This window comes from Grampus griseus, assembly GCF_964374135.1.
Source record: "Grampus griseus genome assembly, chromosome: X".
NCBI lineage: Eukaryota > Metazoa > Chordata > Mammalia > Artiodactyla > Delphinidae > Grampus > Grampus griseus.
In genome coordinates this window covers 116,371,094-116,390,513 of record NC_138999.1, presented here as the reverse complement: position 1 = coordinate 116,390,513, position 19,420 = coordinate 116,371,094, and the positions used below count along the sequence as shown (strand labels likewise).

The window sequence follows — 19,420 nt, the reverse complement described above, 5'->3', positions numbered from 1 at the left end:
AGGTAGATGTCTATGTGTGTGTGTGCGTGTGCGCGTGTGTGCACACGTGTGCACATATATACATATATATTGCCTATGACGTGTGTGTGTGTGTGTGTGTGTGTGTGTGTGTGTGTATTTTAAACAGAAATTATGTATTCTTCATTATTTCTCCTTCATGGAGATTTTTCTATTCTCAGACCCTGACAATACTGTCGCTGACCAGACCTGTTCTTATGCTCTTGCATTCAGCGAGTCCTTGCTAGTCCAAATGCTTCCTTTATTTTGGTCATGTGTATTAGTCAGGGTTCTCCAGAGAGACAGAACCAACAGGATCCATATAAAGAGATTTACTGTAAGTAATTGGCTCCCGTGATTATGGAGGCTGAGAAGTCCCACGATCTGCCGTGTGTAAGCTGAAGACCCAGGACAGATGGTGGTATAGTTCGGTACAAGTCCACAGGCCTGAGAACCAGGAGAGCTAATGGTGTAAATTCCAGTCCTTGGGTAGAGGACTGATGTCCCAGCTCAAGAAGTCAGGCAGAGTGAGCAAATTCTCCCTTCCTCCACCTTTTTGTTCTATATGGGCCCTCAACAGATTGGATGATGCCTACACATATTGGGGAGGGCAATCTGCTTTACTCAGGCTACTGATTCAAAGGCTCATCTCATCTGGAAACACCCTCACAGACATGCCCAGAAATATTATTTAATCTGGGCACCTCGTGACCCAGACAAGTTGACACATAAAATTAACTGTCGTATCCTGTAAACTTGGGCAGGATAGAGACCTCTTGGAATTTGCAAGTCTGCAGACGTTCTCTCCCCTTTTTCAGGTTTCCAAGGGATTGTCTGCTGATTTCAGCCCCATTTAGGCCTCGATATGCTTCTGGTGGCACATCAGTTTTGAAATGTTTAGAAGTTCTCCGGTGTCATCACGAGTGGCATGGGGTACCCAACTCAGACCTGCATCTGCCATGAGGCTTTTTTTTTTTAAAGCTCAAAAAACCTTGGATTAAAAGGAAGTCATCAACGAAATACAAAATATTTAGCACTGAATGATGATGTAAACAGTACATATCAAAAAGTAGTTTCCTTCCTTCCTGCCTTCTTCAGAGGGGCATGTTTAATGCATCTAACTGAGGCTTGGCCTCTCCTGGCCCGTTGTTTTGAATGAGAGTTTAGCTCATCCTTTAGGGACATGGCAGCCTAGAGGCTTTTGCTGCTCCTGACCTTGCTTCCTTCATTGTCCTCAGAATTCACTGCCATTTGTTAAACTTCTCTTACTACTGAGGAAAAGCATATCATTTTCTCTGAATTATTTTTCTAATAATCTTCTCATTGGCTCTCTTTGCCTATTGTAAGTTGATGTTACATGCCAGGAGGGATTAAAAAATTAATAATAAGCACAACAATAGAAAATGGTAACTATGAGAGGTGATGGATGTGTTAATTAGCTTGATTGTAGTGATCATTTCACAGTGTATACATATATCAAAATATCAAGTTGTATACCTTGAATATATACAATTTTTATTTGTCAATTAGACCTCAATAAAACTAAAAAAAAGAAAAGAAAAGAAAGAGGAATCTATGTAGCTTAGTTGTCAGGCTTAATTTGCATGCAGTGCTTAGGTCTTGGCACCCATGGTCTCACTGGGAAGACAGGACAGACATGATGATATAAGCCACGTGGCAGACAGTGATGTCAAGTTATAAACTGTCCTAAAATGAGTTGCTCCAAATGTGGTTGGGGGATCTTTTGCATTTGAAAGCCCCCAGGGAGACTGTTAAAACTGCAGATATCTGGTCTCCACATCTGGCTTGTTACATCAGAATCTCTGGCAATAGGTCCCAGGAAACAGCATTTTTAACACCCCCTCAGCCCCCTTCTCTCCATCCCCCCCGAGGTGAGCTGATACTCACTAAACTAAAATTTGAGAACCAATAAAGGGAAAGGTTGAATGGGAGAGAGGATTGATGCCATGTCAGGACTTAGATAAGCAGAGAAGAGCTGGAAGGGAAATCAGGCAGGGGGAACCCTGTGAGCACATTCATCCAGGCAAGAATGTGCGTGCCTGCAGTCCGTCCCTGCAGGTGACAGAATGGACTGCGTTCTCTTCTATCCCCATCAAAATGCCTCTCGGAGGGTGAAATTCTTATTTATTGCAACTGGTGCAGCCCAATGTAAGAATGCAGTCCCTCGTGCTGCCACAAATAGGCCAGACTCACAATAATCCTAATATAGGCACACCTCAAAGGTATTGCCAGTTCAGTTCCAGACCATCACAATAAAGCGAGTTACATGAGTTGTTTGTTTTCCCAGTGCATATAAAAGTTATGTTTACACTTTACTGTAGTCTGTTAAGTGTGCAATGGCATTGTCTTAAAAAACAATGGACACACCTTATATAAAAAAATTTTATTGCTAAAAAATGCTCGCCAACATCTGAGCCTTCAGCGAGTTGTAATCTTTTTGCAATAGTCACATCAAAGATCACTGGTCACATAACAAATATAATAATAATGAAAAGGTTTGGGGTATTGCGAGAATTACCAAAAGTGACACAGAGACATGAAGTGAGCAAATGCTGTTGGAAAAACGGCGCCAATAGACTTGCTTGATGCAGGGTTGCCACAAACCTTCCATTTGTGGAAAACCCACAATATCCGTGAAGCGCAATAAAGCAAAACGCAATAAAACGAGGTCTGCCTGTACTGAACTCTGGGGATGAGCATCTAGCTGCAGAGTGAGAGGTGACATTTCCCTACATCCAAATAGGAAAATATAATCAGTAAGGGCCAGTATTATTTATTTTTTCTAACTTTCTTCTCCTTTATTGTAACGTGTGGCAGATGTCTTACCAGAACCTCCGTGCGGTCGGAAAGGTGGGAAGAAATCTGAAACCCGTTCAATCACATCAGAATCCCAGGAAGCCTCCTGTAGTTCTTGCTTCTGCCACCCATCTTCTGTTTACCCCCCTTTTCTCTCTCACTCATCTATTTACCCACTTGCTCCCACCCTGAATTTTCTCTGCGTTTCTAGTGCTTATCTACCCTTCTAAAAGAAACTTTATTTTTTAGAGCAGTTCTAGGTTCACAGCAAAATTGATCCAAAGGTTGGAGATGTCCTGTATACCACCTACCCACACACATGCACAGGCTCCCCCAGGATCAGCATCTCCCACCAGCGTGGGACATTTGTGACAATTGATGAACCTACATTGACCCATCATTAGCACCAAAGTCCAGAGTTTACATTACCATTCACTCTTGGTGTTGGACATTCTATGGGTTTGGATAAATGTATAATGACACGTATCCACCATTACAGTGTTGTTCAGAGTAATTTCACTGCCCTAAAAAACCTCTGTGCACCCTCCCTTTTTTAAAACCACCAGCCTAAACTACCTTACACATCTATCCAGTTATTCCTTCTCTATATCCCCTGTTCTTTTTTACCTACCCATTTCCTGCCTAACTCATCCATATCTTCCATCTGAGGTCAGGGAGGTGACAAGAGTTTTCAGAGTCCATCTCTGTTTTGCAGAATCTGTCCATAACAGGGCAAGAGTGCTGCTTGTTTTGTGAAAACCAAGGACCTGGAGGGGTGAAATTGATCACTGCACTTGAATGTAAACCGGCGAGCTCTTCTGCCATATACGTCAAATGTGACATAAATACCGTAGTGTATTACCTTTACCCATCTCCTAGGAGTTTACCAGCATGAACCCATTTTTGCAGGCATCATACTTATCTCAGAATTCCTATAATATGATGGTTTTGCTTAGATTAAGGTTTCCTGGGGCCGTTATAATCTTCCTTTATCATGGGGTGTATCTCTGTTTCCAGCTTTTGTTTATGCATTTTAGCCTCTTAAAATAATTTCTTCAGACTTATATGACTTGTTCCCTTATGGAAAACAGAGTTATAAAAATGAACTCACTCTAAAGCCTTTCCAGGAAATGGAGGAAATATATTTTACTGGAAAATCAATAGCCCAGGACGGAGGTACAAAAGGCCTCCACCTCTTTTTTCTATGGCTTCTCACCATCTGTTTTATTCTGAATTTAGTCAGAGGTTAATTGAGCAAAAGGATACTCTGTTGTCCTTGTGAAGATGGAGTCAGAGAGGCAAAGGCAATGTCTGGACACAGTCCATTTTAGTATTTGAGTGGATTTCATCTCGATCAGATTGTACTGCTCTGAAGTTGGTTGGCCTGCCAAACTGTTTGCGTTCTGACTCACCACTGAGGCCTTCTGTTTGGGAACACATAGCCTTCTCTGTCTGCTTCCCTTTTTATCCTTTTACAGTAGATGCCCTGTGGCCTGAAAAATAAAGAAACAGTCTCCGCAGTTCATCAGTTGGTCTTCTGAGATTGAGGAAAGCAATAAAAAGCCAAGTGAATTTGGGAGAGAATCCCAGGCATCCACCCTGATGAGCATTTCTACTAATCAAACCACAGCAAGGGCAATGCTATTTAGTACATCATCATTCAAACAAATTTTGCATTATTTAATGAAGGACTCATTAATCACCTGTGTCAATTTAGCTTGTAAAGTCAGCATTTAGCCACCCTCAAGACTTGCAACAATATGAGTTTAGTGTATGTTTCCATTCAGCTCTCCAGAACTTACTCAAAGGCAGCAGGGAGTGTCTGCCTTCCTACCTCCGTTTGTCCCATATGAGTGGTTCCAGCACAGATGGAACCCTTAGAAAGTGTGCTGCTTCGCCTAGCAATTAAATCCCCTGGAGCAGGACAGTTGGCACCTTTCTTGCAACATCTTAGTGCTTTCTCTTAAAGGAACTACCTGTGATAGCATTTTAAAGGAAGTTAAAATAATAAAACTGTTTCAATGGGGGGAGGAATGTTGAATTATAGCAACCATGGAATTAAAGCAGTGATGTTTAATTGTCTTAAAAATCACATTTTGTGATATAAATAATGTCCGTGAATTTTCTAATTTAAAAATTCCCTCAGACAATGACTGTTTTGTTTTGTTTTTCTTTTTTTTCAATGGACATTATACTTTGGGTAGTGTGACAGTTACAGACAACAGTGCTTGAAAGCAAGGTTGAGGATGTGAGATGGCTCATTACCAGACATGGTCTCTTTAGAAAAATGTGAACAAAGGAGATGATGAGATGACTTCATTCTCTCCTGAATATGTGGGAAGCCAGGCCACCATCCTCTTTTTCCTCCAATACAAATACTGTAGACAAATGTTGCTAAAACGGTAGTCTGCCTATGAGTTTTACCTCTTAATAAAATGTGGTACTGTTGAATTCTAGTGCAGCTCTCTCCATTTTTAAGAATAAAAAAATGAATCCTAGTGCTGAGCATGAGTATAAATGATTATTTAACACATTGCAATGAACAGCAGCCCAGCTGGGCAGAGACTGCTAACAATGGACACATTTGAGTTTGGAAGGACACTACTGGATGAGGACTTGGAGTCAGAGAAAAAACAGAAAAGTTTCTATTAACAGATGAGAAATTTGTGCTTTGACTTTAAAATAACAACTATAATGACACATAATTCACACAGCACAAAAATCGCCACTTTAAAGTGTACAATTCACTGATTTTTAGTAAATTAACAGAGTTGTGTGATGATCACCACCATCTTACTTTCCAGCATTTTCATCACCTCAGTAAGAAACCCTGTACCCGTTTGTAGTCACTCCCTCCAGCCCTTGACAACCACTAATCGACTTTCCATCTCTATGGGTCTTCCCTATCCTGGATGTTTCATATAAATTGAATCATACAATATCTGTTCTTTTGTGTTTGACTTCTTTTTTAGCATAGTATTGTCAAGGTTCATCCATGTTGTAGAATGTATCAGTACTTCATTTTTTTTTCTTAAAGAAGGAAAGTATTTTTTTAATTAATTTATTTGCCTGTGTCGGGTTTTAGTTGTGGCATACGGGATCTTCGTTGTGGTATGCAGGCTTGTAGTTGCAGTGCGCGGGCTCTTTAGTTGTGGTGTGCAGGCTCTAGAGTGCACAGGCTTAGCTGCCCCGCAGCATGTGGGATCTTAGTTTCCCGACCAGGGATCGAGCCTGTGTCCCCTGCATTGGAAGGCGGATTCTTAGCCACTGGACCACCAGGGAAGTCCCTTCATTGCTTTTAATGACGGATTAAATCTTCCATATTATGGATATATACCAGGTTTTGTTTATGGACCTTTGGATTATTTCCACTTTTTGGTTATTATTTATAATGCTGCTGTGAAAATTGATGTGCAAATTTTTGCACAGACATATGTTTTCATTTCTCTAGGAGTGGAATTACTGGGTCATATAATAACTCTATGTCTAACTTTTTGAGGAACTGCCAAACTTTTCCACAGCAGTTACAATTTTTGATTTTCCCACCAGCAATGTATGAGGGTCCCAGTTTCTCCACACCCTCACCAACACTTGTTCTTTCTATTTTTTTCTTTTTATTATAGCCACCCTAATGAGTGTGAAGTAGTATTGTGGTTTTGATTAGCATTTCCCTAATGGTTAACTATGTTGAGTATCTTTTTATGTGCTTATTGGCCATTTGTATATCTTCTTTGGAGAAATGTCTATTTAAATCCTTGGCCAACTTTTAACTGATTATTGTTGAGTTGTAAGAGTCCTTTATATATTCTGAATAGTAGAACCTTTTCAAATATATGATTTGTAGATATTTTCCCCATTCTGTGGGTTGTCTTTTTACTTTCTTGATAATGTCCTGTGGTACATAAAAGTTTTCAATTTTCATGAATTTCAGTTTATCTATTTTTTCTCTTGTTGCTTGTGCTTTTGGTGTCATCCAAGAATCCATTGCTGAATTCAAGATCAGGAAGATTTCCTCCTCTGTTTTCTTCTAAGAGTTTTGTAGTTTTAACTCTTGAATCCATTCTGAGTTAATTTTTGTATATGGTGTGAAGTAGGAGTAATTCTTTCTTTGTATGTAGTTATTCAGTGGTCCCAGCACCACTTTTTTTTTCTTTAAAGAGGGATTGCACAATCAAAGGGTACATGTGTTTTTTGTTTTTGTTTTTTGGTTGTTTTTATTTATTTAATTTATTTTTGGCTACGTTGGGTCTTTGTTGCTGTGCACGGGCCTTCTTTAGTTGCGGAGAGTGCAGGCTACTCTTCTTTGCGGTGCCTGGGCTTCTCGTTGCGGTGGCTTCTCTTGTTGCGGAGCACGGGCTCTAGGCGCGTGGGCTTCAGTAGTTGTGGCACACGGGTTCAGTAGTTGTGGCTCACAAGCTCTAGAGCACAGGCTCAGTAGTTGTGGCGCATGGGCTTAGTTGCTCTGCAGCATGTGAGATCTTCCTGGACCAGGGATTGAACCTGTGTCCCCTGCATTGGCAGGTGGATTCCCAACCACTGCACCACCAGGGAAGTCCCAGCACCACTTTTTATATACCTTTTTTTAAACTTTTTATTTTGTGTTGGAGTATAGTTGATTAACAATGTTGTGTTAGTTTCAAGTGTACAGCAAAGTGATTCAATTATACATATACATGTATCTATTCTTTATCAAATTCTTTTCCCATTTAGCCAGAACCATTTTTTGAAAAGACTACTCTTTCCTTATTGGAAGTTCACAGCACTCTTGTCAAAAATAAGTTCACCATGAGTTCATTTCTGGACTCTCAATTCTATTCCATTGGTCTATATATCTATTTTATACCAGTACTAAACTGTCTTGTTACTGAAGCTTTTTAGTAAGTTTTGAAATTGAGAAGTATACACTCTAACTTTGTACACTCTTCTTTGCCAGGATTTTAAGTGTTTGTGAAGGATTGATGTGAATTCTTTAAATTTTTGGTAGAATTAATCAATAAAGCAATCTCATCCTGGGCTTTAACTTATGGGAAGTTGTTTTGAATATTAATTCAATCTCTTGTTATAGAGATATTCAGATTTTCTACCTCTTTGTGAGTCAGTTTTGGTAGCTTGTGTAGTTTTAGAATTTTTTTTTTTACTTTTTTAGTGATTGCCCTAGAGTTTGCAATATACATTTAGAACTAGTCCAAGTCCACTTTCAAATAACACTGTATTGCTTCACAGGTACAAGTGCAAGTACTTTACAATAACAAAGTGTTCCTAATCCCTCCTTCCTATCCCTTGTATCATTGCTGTCATTCATTTCACTTATACATAAGCACACATAAGCATTTTATATATATATATATATAATCTAATACATTGTTTCTATTATTATTTTGAACAAACTGTTATCTGTTTGATCAATTAAGAAGACAAATAAAAGTTTTTTATTGAGGTATAGTTGATTTACAGAAAAATAAGTTTTTATTTGATCTTCACTTATTCCTTCTTTCATGCTTTCTTTCTTTATGTAGATCTGTTTCTAACCTATAACATCTTCTTTCTCTCTGATCTTTATTTTTTATTTTATTTTTTTAACATCTTTATTGGAGTGTAATTGCTTTACATTGTTCTGTTAGTTTCTGCTGTATAACAAAGTGAATCAGCTATACGTATACTTATATCCCCATATCCCCTCCCTCTTGCATCTGCCTCCCACCCTCCCTATCCCACCCGAACTTAATTTTTTTTATTTTAAAAAATTTTAAATATTTATTTATTTGGCTGCGCTGCGTCTTAGTTGCAGCAGGCGGGATCTTCGTTGTGGCATGCGAACTCTTAGTTGCAGCATGTGGGATCTAGTTCCCTGACCAGGGATTGAACCTGGGCCCCCTGCATTGGGAGCACAGAGTCTTAGCCACTGGACCACCAGGGAAGTCCCTCTCTGAACTTTAAAAAAAAAAACCCACTTTTTGCAAAGCAGGTCTGCTGGCCAGAAAATTCCCTCAATTTTTGTTTGTCCTAGAAAGTCTATTTTTGCTTGACTTTTGAAGGAAAATTTCACAAGGTACAGAATTCCAGGTTGGTGGGGTTTTTTTTCCCCAACACTTTAAATATTTTACACCACTCTACTCTTGCTTGTATGCTTTCTGACAAGTCACGTATAGTTCTTATCTTAACTTCTCTATAGGTAAAGTATTTTTATCCTCTGGCTTTTTTTCAAGATTTTTTTTCTTTATCTTTGATTTTTCTGGAGTTTGAATATGGTGTGCTTAGGGGACATTTTGCAGGGGGGGCATTTATCTTGCTGGGTTTTCTCTGAGCTTCCTGGATCTGTGGCTTGGTGTCTGACATTAATTTGGGGAAATTCTTAGTCATTGTCGTTTCAAATATTTCTTCTGTACCTTTCTCTCTTTATTCTCCTTCTGGTATTCTCATCACACATAGGTTACACCTTTAGATGTTGTCCCACAGTTCTTAGATATTTTGTTCCATTTTTCAGGGTTTTTTTCTGTTTGCTTTTCAGTTTTGAAAGTTTCTATTGGCACATCCTCAAGCCCAGAGCTTCTATCTTCAGTGGTCCAGTTTACTAACAAGCCCATCAAAGGCATTCTTCATTTCTATTAGAGTGTTTTTGATCTCTAGCATTTCATTTTTATTCCTTCTCAGTATTTATTCCTGCTTACAATACCCATCTGTTCTTGCATGTTGTCTACTTTTTCCATTCGAGCCCATAGCATATTAATCATTGTTATATTAAAATCCTGGTCTGATAATTCCAATATTCCTACCATATCTGATTGTGGTTCTAATGTTTGCTCTGTCTCTTCAAACTGTGTTTTTTTACCTTTTCATATGCCTTGTAATTTTTTGTTGGAAGCCAGATGTGATGTACTAGGTAAGAGGAACTGCAGTAAATAGGCCTTTAGTAATATGGTGGTAAGGTATGGGGTCAGGGGAAGTGTTCTCAAGTCCTATGATTAGGTCTCAGGCTTTTGGTGAGCTTATGTCCCTAGATTGTGAACTGCAGCAGTGTTTCTCAGTCTTTTTTCCCCTCCCTTAGATAGGACAGGAAGGCTGGAGGGAGCTGGAGTAGGGTATTTCTCTTCCCCTGGGTATATTAGGCTCTGATAAAACCCCAATAGGTTAGGGTTTGGTAAAATACTTTCTTGAGGGCAGACCTTGTTATGAAGAACAGAATGCTCTGGTAAATTTCAAAATGGCTACTTTTCCCTTCCCTCTCCTGAAGCACAAGGGAGATTTTCCTCCTATCTTCATTGTGATGACCTGGTACAGCTTCTGGAGGTAAACGTCACAGAAGTGTGGGTGTGCTCCTCTGTGACTGGACCCCCTAGAGTTTTTTTTTTTTTTTTTTTTTGGTGGTATGCGGGCCTCTCACTGCTGTGGCCTCTCCCGTTGCGGAGCACACGCTCAGCGGCCATGGCTCACGGACCCAGCCGCTCCGCGGCATGTGGGATCTTCCCGGACCGGGGCACGAACCCGCGTCCCCTGCGTCAGCAGGCGGATTCTCAACCACTGCGCCACCAGGGAAGCCCCCCCCCCCCCCAGAGTTTTTAACTCTCAGGTGTTTCTGCACTGAGCCCCCAGCAATTCATCAATTACAGTTCAGGTTTTCCTACCCTGATACCACTTCCCACGGAGGCTTCTGCTCATGGTCTTCTGGTCCAGCAAGTTATGATTCTCTATCTGCCTGTCTGTCTCTCCAATTTTAAGTGTACCATTTTTGCCTGTGACCTCAATTCCCTGACAGATGTAAGCAAAGTTTTTTTCTAGTTGTTCAACTGTTTACTTGCTTTTAGGATGGAGTGATGACTTCCAAATGCCTTAAATGCTGGACTGGAAACCAGAAGTCCTCTTTCTTCTTTTTGATGTAGGCATTTACAGCTATTTACAGTCTCTAAGAACTGCTTGAACTTCATCCCATAAGTTTTGATGTTGTGTTTTCTTTTTTATTCATCTCAAGATAGTTTCTAATTTCCTTTGTTGTGCTTCGACTTTCTATAGGGGTAACATTTCTGTTCCATTCCTGGATTAATTTCACAGAGCACTGGTACCTCCAGGCCCTTAAATTTACACTTACACCTTTAGAGAGTAGGCATTCCTCCCTGAGGAATAGAGAAACTGAAAGTAGACATGAGTGGCTGGGAGGAGGGGCTACAACTTAAGCCCTAGCTTTTGAAGCCACCCTGTGGCCTATGTCCTTGTCAACTAGGAGTGATATTGCCCTTCAGGTGACATCTGGCAATGTCTGGACACATTTTTGGTTGTCATAATGGGGTAGGGGGTGGCATGCAACTGACATCTGGTGGGTAGATGCCAGGGATGTTGTTAAACATTCTACAGTGCACAGGGCATCTGCTCACAACAAAGAGCTATCTGCTGTGAAATATCAATAGTGCTGCCATTGAGAAACCTTTTTTAACCCCTTAAATTGGAGGGACTGTTTCCCAGCTCACCCAGCACCTACCTGTACAGTGTCTCACACTTACCTCTTCACAATGGTCCCTGAGGTAGGTGAGATGTCATAATCTGAGATGAGCCTTAAAACTGAAGCAACCTGTCCGTTGGTAGCAGAGCCTGGATGACCACCTTCCAGTCCAGTTGTTTCCTAAAAAACCCACAGCTACCTGGACCTCCAGTTGCTTTGTCCACTCCACCTGTCAATAGCAGATCATCATGCGCTGTCTTGTGAGTATATGTCTGGCATATTGGTAGGCTAAGGGGCTTCTCCTGGCTAAGAATGCTTCACCTTGTCTTGTGAGCCCGTGTTTAATGGCTCCCTCTGAAGACAGAGTAGAAACTCCCTAAGGACAGGCATGGCCTTTGGCACTAAGGAGGCACTCAGTAAATTTGTGTTGAATGGATTAGGAGATATGAGAGAAAATACACCAAAATATTAACTTGGTGATCTCTAGGAGCCTAGAATGAAGGTTATAGCTGCCTCCAGAAGAGGCTGGGAAATGAGGTGTGACCCCAGGGTTGGTGGGGGCAGAGAAGTTATGGACCTGTACATTGGTTGTTTTGCCGATAGGATTTTCATTTGGCTACATTAATAATACTGGTAAGCATCATTTTCCTTGTTAAATTCCTCACATTTCAGCTTCTTTTTCTCTTTGAAATGTTCATACTAGCACTTTTTACCTTTATTAAAAAGCCAGCTTTAACTGCTTAAAAATTCAGTGTCCTCAGATTTTGTCACCTAAAGATTTTCTCAAGAACATAATATAAAAAAATCTTTTTTGATGTTTGACATCAGTTATCATGAAATTATCCTGACACTGAATCTCTATGTCTTGAGGTAGCTGGTCTCAATTTCCTCATCCATAAAATGGGAATGATGATCCTTTGTTAGCTGAGACCTTTGCTGAGGATAAAATGATTTAAAGCACATGAAAGCATTCTGAGTAGTACTGTGTAAATGGCAAGGCCCCTCCAATTATGGGTAATTCTGAAAAAATGTGTTCGTATGAGTTATGCAGTATAACCAGTTGTCATGCAATTATTAGAGTAGTTTACTAGATTAGTAGTTTACTCTAGTAAACTAGAGTAGTTTACAGATTTTGTGCTCCTTACTTACAGTGTAGCTGAATAAATAGGACTTTTTTTTCCTGATAATTTGGTTAAAAGATCTAAAGCTCCATTTTACCTTGGACTTTCCTGACAGTTACAATACCTTGACCTTTGTTTCTCCATAGGTGTTACAGAATATCTTGGACACTGAAAAAGAGTATGCTAAAGAACTTCAGTCTCTTCTTGTTACTTACTTAAGACCCCTGCAGTCCAATAACAAGTAAGATTTATATTTTAAACCTCTCGCTAAGCAAAGCAAGATAATGTCAGTAGATGGAGTCATTACTCTTATGTCACTGAATAATTGATTTTGCCCTTTAGAAGAATTTCCACAGATCACAGGTTGCCAAGAACATGGTCAGGACAACAGAAATTATGCAAGATGTAGCTTTTGGAGAGCTTGGCTTTCTTTCTCTTCTGGCTGTGGAGGGAATGAGCCGATCTGCCTTTCTGTCTGTCACCATTTTTATCTTGTACGTTTTAGAAGTGATACATCTAGTTTTACCTTCCAGAAAAAGGACTTGCTGGTGTTTTTATGCAGAAAGCACAGACAGTGGAAATTCTTGCGCTCGCTCTGACCTTGGCTTGCCACGGCAGAAACTCTTTCCCATGCTCCCAGAATGGAAAAAGCGTGGCATTTTGTGAATCTTCCTAAGAGCAGTTCAAGCCAGTATTTCACCCAGGCAAAAGTGAATGAGAAAGAGGTGTTAAAAATATTCAAACCTTATCCTGGTCTTAGAAATCTGAAGGCCTGAATTGAAAACTTACTTTTCACAAAAGAAAAATATTCACCGTTCATTTTTTAGTGCTTGTAGGCCTGGCATATGTAACAAATAATAGCTAACTGCATTTATGTGTGTTTTTTATTTTAATGGATTAAACTTTACTGGAGATTATGATCTATAAGTCAAATGGTAAATTTAGCAGTTGATACATAGAATGGAGGACAGAAACCTCTTCTTGTACCTCAGTTTAAGAGTTTATTTTTGCCAAACAATTGCCTAAACTGTTGGCTTCAGGCTTAAATAAGTTTAATGTATTTCACTATTTTCTCCCTTTTCCTAAATAATGCTTGCTTAGGCATAATGTCCTGTTAAATTTCCTACTCGGTTATTTTCATGGCACTATGGGAATCTTACTTCAGTATGAAAGGATTTTGTATTCCTGTGTTTTGTCAGAGTTTAAATGATCAACAACAAAGTGGCTTTTGTTATTATTATGTGAAACATGAAGTGCTCTGTGAATCATAGCCCTTAGAGCTGAATGGAACCTCAGTGAATCATTGGGTCTAGTGCCCTGGAAGAAATGACTATCCTCATTGAATAAATAAAAAAAAAAACAAAGTCCAGAGAGGCTCACTGTCCTGCCCATCACACAGTCAGTCAGTGGCCAGACTCAACCCACTGCATCTCCTGCCACCGAGTAAAATGTGGTTCCGTGTTCTAGAGGTGACAGGCAGAGGAGGAGAGGGGAACTGAAGTGGTAACCCTGGCAGCAAAGATGGTAAGATTTCAAATGGAGGAGTGACTGATTAGCAATCAAGAAATAGTCAAAGGAAAAGAAAAGAGCCACGGCAGAGGAGATGAGAGACCCGAGTCAGAACCGCACTGTTCCCAAGGAAATTCAAAATGCAGTTCTAGTCACTTCCCATTGGTTCTGCCTTGTAGACCCCAAAGTGATTTGAGCAAAGGGGACTGTTTATTGTTTGATCCTGGAAGGTCCAGATAAGCTCCCAGTCAGGTTCTTGCTGCTATGGGGGAACAGCAGCCAGGGAAGCTGGCTAAAGGGTTTCACTTTTGATACCCATGAGAGGGGTTTTCCAGCTTGTGGTTCAGGAGGGCATCAGAGCAGAGGAACTGGGTGCTTTTTATACTCTAGGGGTTACTGGTAACGTCTTTTTGGGTCTTCCTTTTCTTTGTCAGCAAAAATTACTCTCCTGGAAACCCTCCCCTTGTATTATTAAGGAGAAAGAACATGTGGCAGACACTGGCCTTTTAAGTAAATCTTCAGAAAAGTTTTCTCTCAACAAGTGGTTAGGGGCTTCCCTGGTGGCGCAGTGGTTGAGAGTCCGCCTGCCGATGCAGGGGACACGGGTTCGTGCCCCGGTCCGGGAAGATCCCACATGCCGCGGAGCGGCTGGGCCTGTGAGCCATGGCCGCTGAGCCTGCGCGTCCGGAGCCTGTGCTCCGCAGCGGGAGAGGTCGCAAGAGTGAGAGGTCCGCGTACCGCAAAAAAAAAAAAAAAAAAAATGGTTAGGAGCATGGACTCTGGAGCTAGAATGTTTGGGTTCAAATTCTGGCTTCACCATTCACTGGATTTGGGACTTCGGCTGATTTGCTTTAACCTCTCTGTGCCTGGATTTCCCTATGTGTAAAACAGAGACAGCAATAGTACCTACCTCATAAAGTTGTTGTAAGGTTAAGACGAGTTGTTATTTGTAAAATGCTTACCTCAGTGTTAAGCGCTGTATTAGTGCTGGCTCTTGTTTTTATCACCTATTATTTGGTAGGGGAAGAAAGGATGAGAAAATTCTTAGTACAGAGGCACTGGATTAAAATGGTTCAGTTTGTGTTTGACTCCATTCCATTCCAAAGGCAAACAAACACATCAGTACTATTTTCTTCCCTCCTATTTCCGCTCAAGATTTCCTTTAGTTGATTTATGAATAGCACATGTAATGTCTTTCAATTAACTTCCCAGCTCCTCTAGAGGAGAGTATTCAAAAGTTTTTACACTTATTCCCAGCTATGATGTATTCTACCCATTTAGATACTTAGATATTTTTTTGAGATGTATTTGACATATAACATTATATTAATTTCAGGTGTACAGTGTAATGATTCTATATTTGTATATATTGTGAAATGATCACCACAATAAATCTAGTTAACATTCATCATCACACACAGTTACAAAAATTTTTTTCTTGTGATGAGAACTTTTAAGATCTCCTCTCTCAGCGACTCTTTCCACTATGCAGTACAGTATTATTAACTATGGTCACTACGCTGTACATTACATCCCTATGACTTACTTATTTTATAACTAGAAGCTTGAACCTTTTGACCCCCATTCCACCCCCCTCCCCCCCCTTTGGCGACCACCAATCTGTACTCTGTAGATGCTTAGATGTTAAGCACTTGTTATTCATTTACTCCTTGCTTTGTAAAATACCTAAATGTCCCTTACAAACACTCATTTTCTTTAGGATCATTATTCTTGTTATGGAAAAGGGAAATCAAGGAAAGAAGCTTTAGAAAGTTGCTTGAGATCACAGAGTTGGTGTCAATTAAAAACCTAAAGTTAAAATATAGGGATTGCTTCCCTTCTCCCATTTGCCAGTTACTGGCAAACTATCAGCTAACTAGACTAGAGATAGATAACTAGAGTCATCCCCAAGTTCTCTTCACTGAAACTACATATATATTTTTTTCAGTCTGAGTACTGTGGAATTTACATCTTTATTGGGAAACTTCGAGGAAGTATGCACGTTTCAACAGACGCTCTGCCAAGCCTTGGAAGAATGTTCAAAGTAAGTGTCGCACGTCGCCACCAGGATAGCTGGCAACATTGAGTTTTTTGGTGTGTTTTGTTTTCTTTTAACTGTTGTCTTAGATAGGGGCACTTGATATTTATGCAGTTATTATGCATTTATACATTTATTCCAACTTTGATAAATTGCCCCAGTACAGAGAAAATCTACTAGGTGGTGGTACTCACAGAGTCAACCCACTAGTTGCTTATCAGGACTCTACATCTGGTCCGTTATTTTTCACTTTATTTAAAAATCATATTGACAAATAAGGTCTAAATCGACCATGGATGATGCCTTTGTCATCGATTAGATATTTTTCTTTTGTACATTGCAGATTACTTTTCTAAGTAATTTTTTTTTTTTTTTTTTTTTTTTTTTTGCGGTACGCTGGCCTCTCACTGTTGCGGCCTCTCCCGTTGCGGAGCACAGGCTCCGGACGCGCAGGCTCAGCAGCCATGGCTCACGGGCTCAGCCGCTCCGTGGCATTTGGGCTCTTCCCAGACCGGGGAGCGAACCCACGTCCCCTGCATCGACAGGCAGACTCTCAACCACTGCGCCACCAAGGAAGCCCCAAGTAATATCTTTATGTGAACCACAACGCATCATTGATGGCTAGCTAGCTCGTTGAAGTGCAGAATGAACTGTGATGATCATCAGGCAATATGTTTCTGGAGCAAGATTCGTTTTCCAAGTAGTGGATCTCGGAGAATTGGTGACTTTCGTCGTCTATAGGGAATTTGGGGCAATTGCCTGTTTCTTGAGCTTAATGAGACACGGGTGGTTGTCCAGGGACGAAGCTGGTGAGAACCCCCTGTAAAGAGACCTGAGGAACCACTGCAAATGCAGTGGGAGCCATATTATTGGTATGGAAAGATGGTGACTAAGTGAGAAGAGCATATTACTATTTAGATTTGTAATCTTTGCTTTTCATTTTATATGGAAACATGTAGAAGAGAGTCCAAGGAATATGCCAACATTGTTATAATAGATATCTCTGAATGGTGGAATTCCGAGTAATTTTTTTTCTTTCTTGTGTGTTTTTGATTTTTCTGCAAACTAAAATGGATGCCATGTAATTCTAAACATCTGGATGTCACCTCGCCTAGCAACACCAGGCCACCAAGACTACATAATACTCCTTTGTGATGTGCCATTTTTGGATTCAGTTAGTTTTGTCTGTACTTGAACTTCATGCAAATTAGTCAAGAGTATATTTCGTGTGCCCGGCTAAATTTGAATATTATAATTTGAATAAGTATCTTAAAAAACCCTAGTAATTCCAAATAAGTATCTGACCCTATATATTGGAACTATGTTTGGTGGCTAGAGTTTAAAACAGTGGCCAAGAACTCGCATTTCATAGATAAAATGGTTATAATATAGAAGTTTCTTTTTAACTTTGGCAAAAGAATTCATAAGGTTTGCGTGTTGCCAGGTTTAATTGGAATCATCTTCCTTTATCCCGTTTCCTATTTTACATTCTGTGTTTCACCTGTTTTGCTTACAGGTTTCCAGAAAACCAACACAAAGTAGGTGGCTGTCTACTGAACCTCATGCCTCATTTTAAATCTGTGTATCTGGCTTACTGTGCAAATCATCCTTCAGCTGTAAATGTACTCACCCAGCACAGGTAAATCATTAACATTTCCCCCAAAAAGCTGCTTTGCAATGATATCCTTTCCCAGGACTACCTCATTTGGAAATCCAAGATCTCCCACTGAACTCTTGATTATCCCCATTCATCATACCAGAAATTGATTCATTGTTATATGGATTTATTGTCCATTCATGCAACAAATAATTTATTGAGCACCTACTATGTGCAAGGTCCTATAGTAGTTGATGGGGATACAGTAGTGAACAAGGAAGAGAAGGTCCCTTCCCTCATGGAGCATAGACTCTTGAGAGAAATAGACATGAAATTAAATGTTGTAAACATGTTGTATTAGAAAAGGGTAATTAAAAGGAAGCTGTGAGACTTTGAACATGGTATCAAAGTGTGGAGTGAACGAAGGGTCAGGGAAGGCTTTCTTGAAGTAAAATTCTATTCAGAGCCAATGGTTTAGCCTTCCCCATCCCAGTGAATGTTTTATCCAAGTTGCTGCAGAGCTAAGCTGCCTAGGTTCATCTCTTTTTCACTCTCCCTTTGTCTGGTAGAGGAAGTCTCAAGTAGTAATATGGCTAAAAGGCAGGTGTCAGCAGGGAAAGGTGGAAGGAAACTAACCCTGTGAACTGGGTGTCAGGTACTCTAAGCAAAGGTCTCTGATGACAATTATACATGAATATAAATCGTTTCAGATTCATGGAGAACAGCAGCACAGTATCTCCTTTAAGAGTCCTTACAAGGGACCCAGATAAGCTCACATCTCTCCTACCCTTCCTTACACTCTGACGACTCACCCTTGACACATTCACTGATACATTCATCTGGGCCAGAATTCTGTAGGATAGGCTTGAAGACACAGTTTGGACTTTGAAGCTATGTGCTAGGAATCCAGGTGGGACAATAGGAAGACCAACACACAGAGTCTCTTATGACTGAACTCGGAGACTAGATTCAGAACCGACATGATTCTGGAGGCTGCTTAAGACTGAAAAGATTATTCTTCCTCTTAATTTGACTTGTACTCCCAGACCCAGGCTGGAACAGTGGGTGACAACAACCTCAGAAGTGATGGAAACTTTGGCTTTGTCCTGGTTCATTAGGAGCTTGATTGACTTTATAGAGCTGTTATGTAAGGGCATTTTGAAGGTAGAATTCAGTGGGTCCTACTTGAAGGTGAATTTTACTTCCCGGATGAAAGTTGTGAACTCTTGTGGCATAGCAAATATGGAAGTTGGAGTTTAAAGAAAGAGAAGCCATGACTCTGGATTATTTAGGCAAGTGGCTCAACTGCTTAGAGCTAAAAATAACACTGACAATGTGCCAGGCACATGATGTAAAAGCCTACGAGGGAGTTACTATTATTACCATCATCTCTGCTTTGCAGATGAGACATTAGAAGGTTAAGTAATCTGCCCAAGTACTCATAGCTGTTAAGTGGTTGAGCCAGAATTAGAATCCAGGTCTGTCAGACTTCTAAAAAAAATGTTTTTATTAACACATGTATTTCACCTACAAAGTGACTAATCTAAATGCAAACTTAAAGAATTATCATAAAATGAGCACCCATGTACCCACCACCCAGCTTAAGAAATAAAATTTTACCGTTTCTTTTTTAATATAGTAACTTTATTGAGATATAATTCACATACCATACAATTCACCCATTTAAAGTGTACAGTTAAATGATTTTTAGTATATTCAGAGTTGTGCAACCATCACCACAATCAATTTTAGAAGATTTTCATCATTCTCCAAACAAACCTATACTCATTAGCTGTCACTCCCCATTGCCAGCCCAAGGCAACCACTAAAATACTTTATGTCACTATGGATTTGCTTATTCTGAACATTTCATTTAAGTGGAATCACACAACATATGGCCTTTTGTGTCT

The 19,420-nt window shown here is 40.1% G+C and overlaps 1 protein-coding gene across 9 annotated transcripts in view; it reads left to right on the top strand.

Annotated features, from left to right (window-relative positions):
• ARHGEF6 (Rac/Cdc42 guanine nucleotide exchange factor 6) overlaps positions 1-19,420 on the top strand; it is a gene marked incomplete at its 5' end in the record, with an annotated part of 118,338 nt that overhangs the window by 59,235 nt on the left and 39,683 nt on the right. For all 9 annotated transcript variants that reach the window (XM_082680730.1, XM_082680728.1, XM_082680726.1 and 6 more), the window contains 3 exons: positions 12,513-12,607; positions 15,824-15,919; positions 17,430-17,552. In XM_082680730.1, the coding sequence (XP_082536856.1) occupies positions 12,513-12,607; positions 15,824-15,919; positions 17,430-17,552 (314 nt within the window). The remainder of the gene's footprint in view (positions 1-12,512; positions 12,608-15,823; positions 15,920-17,429; positions 17,553-19,420) is intronic.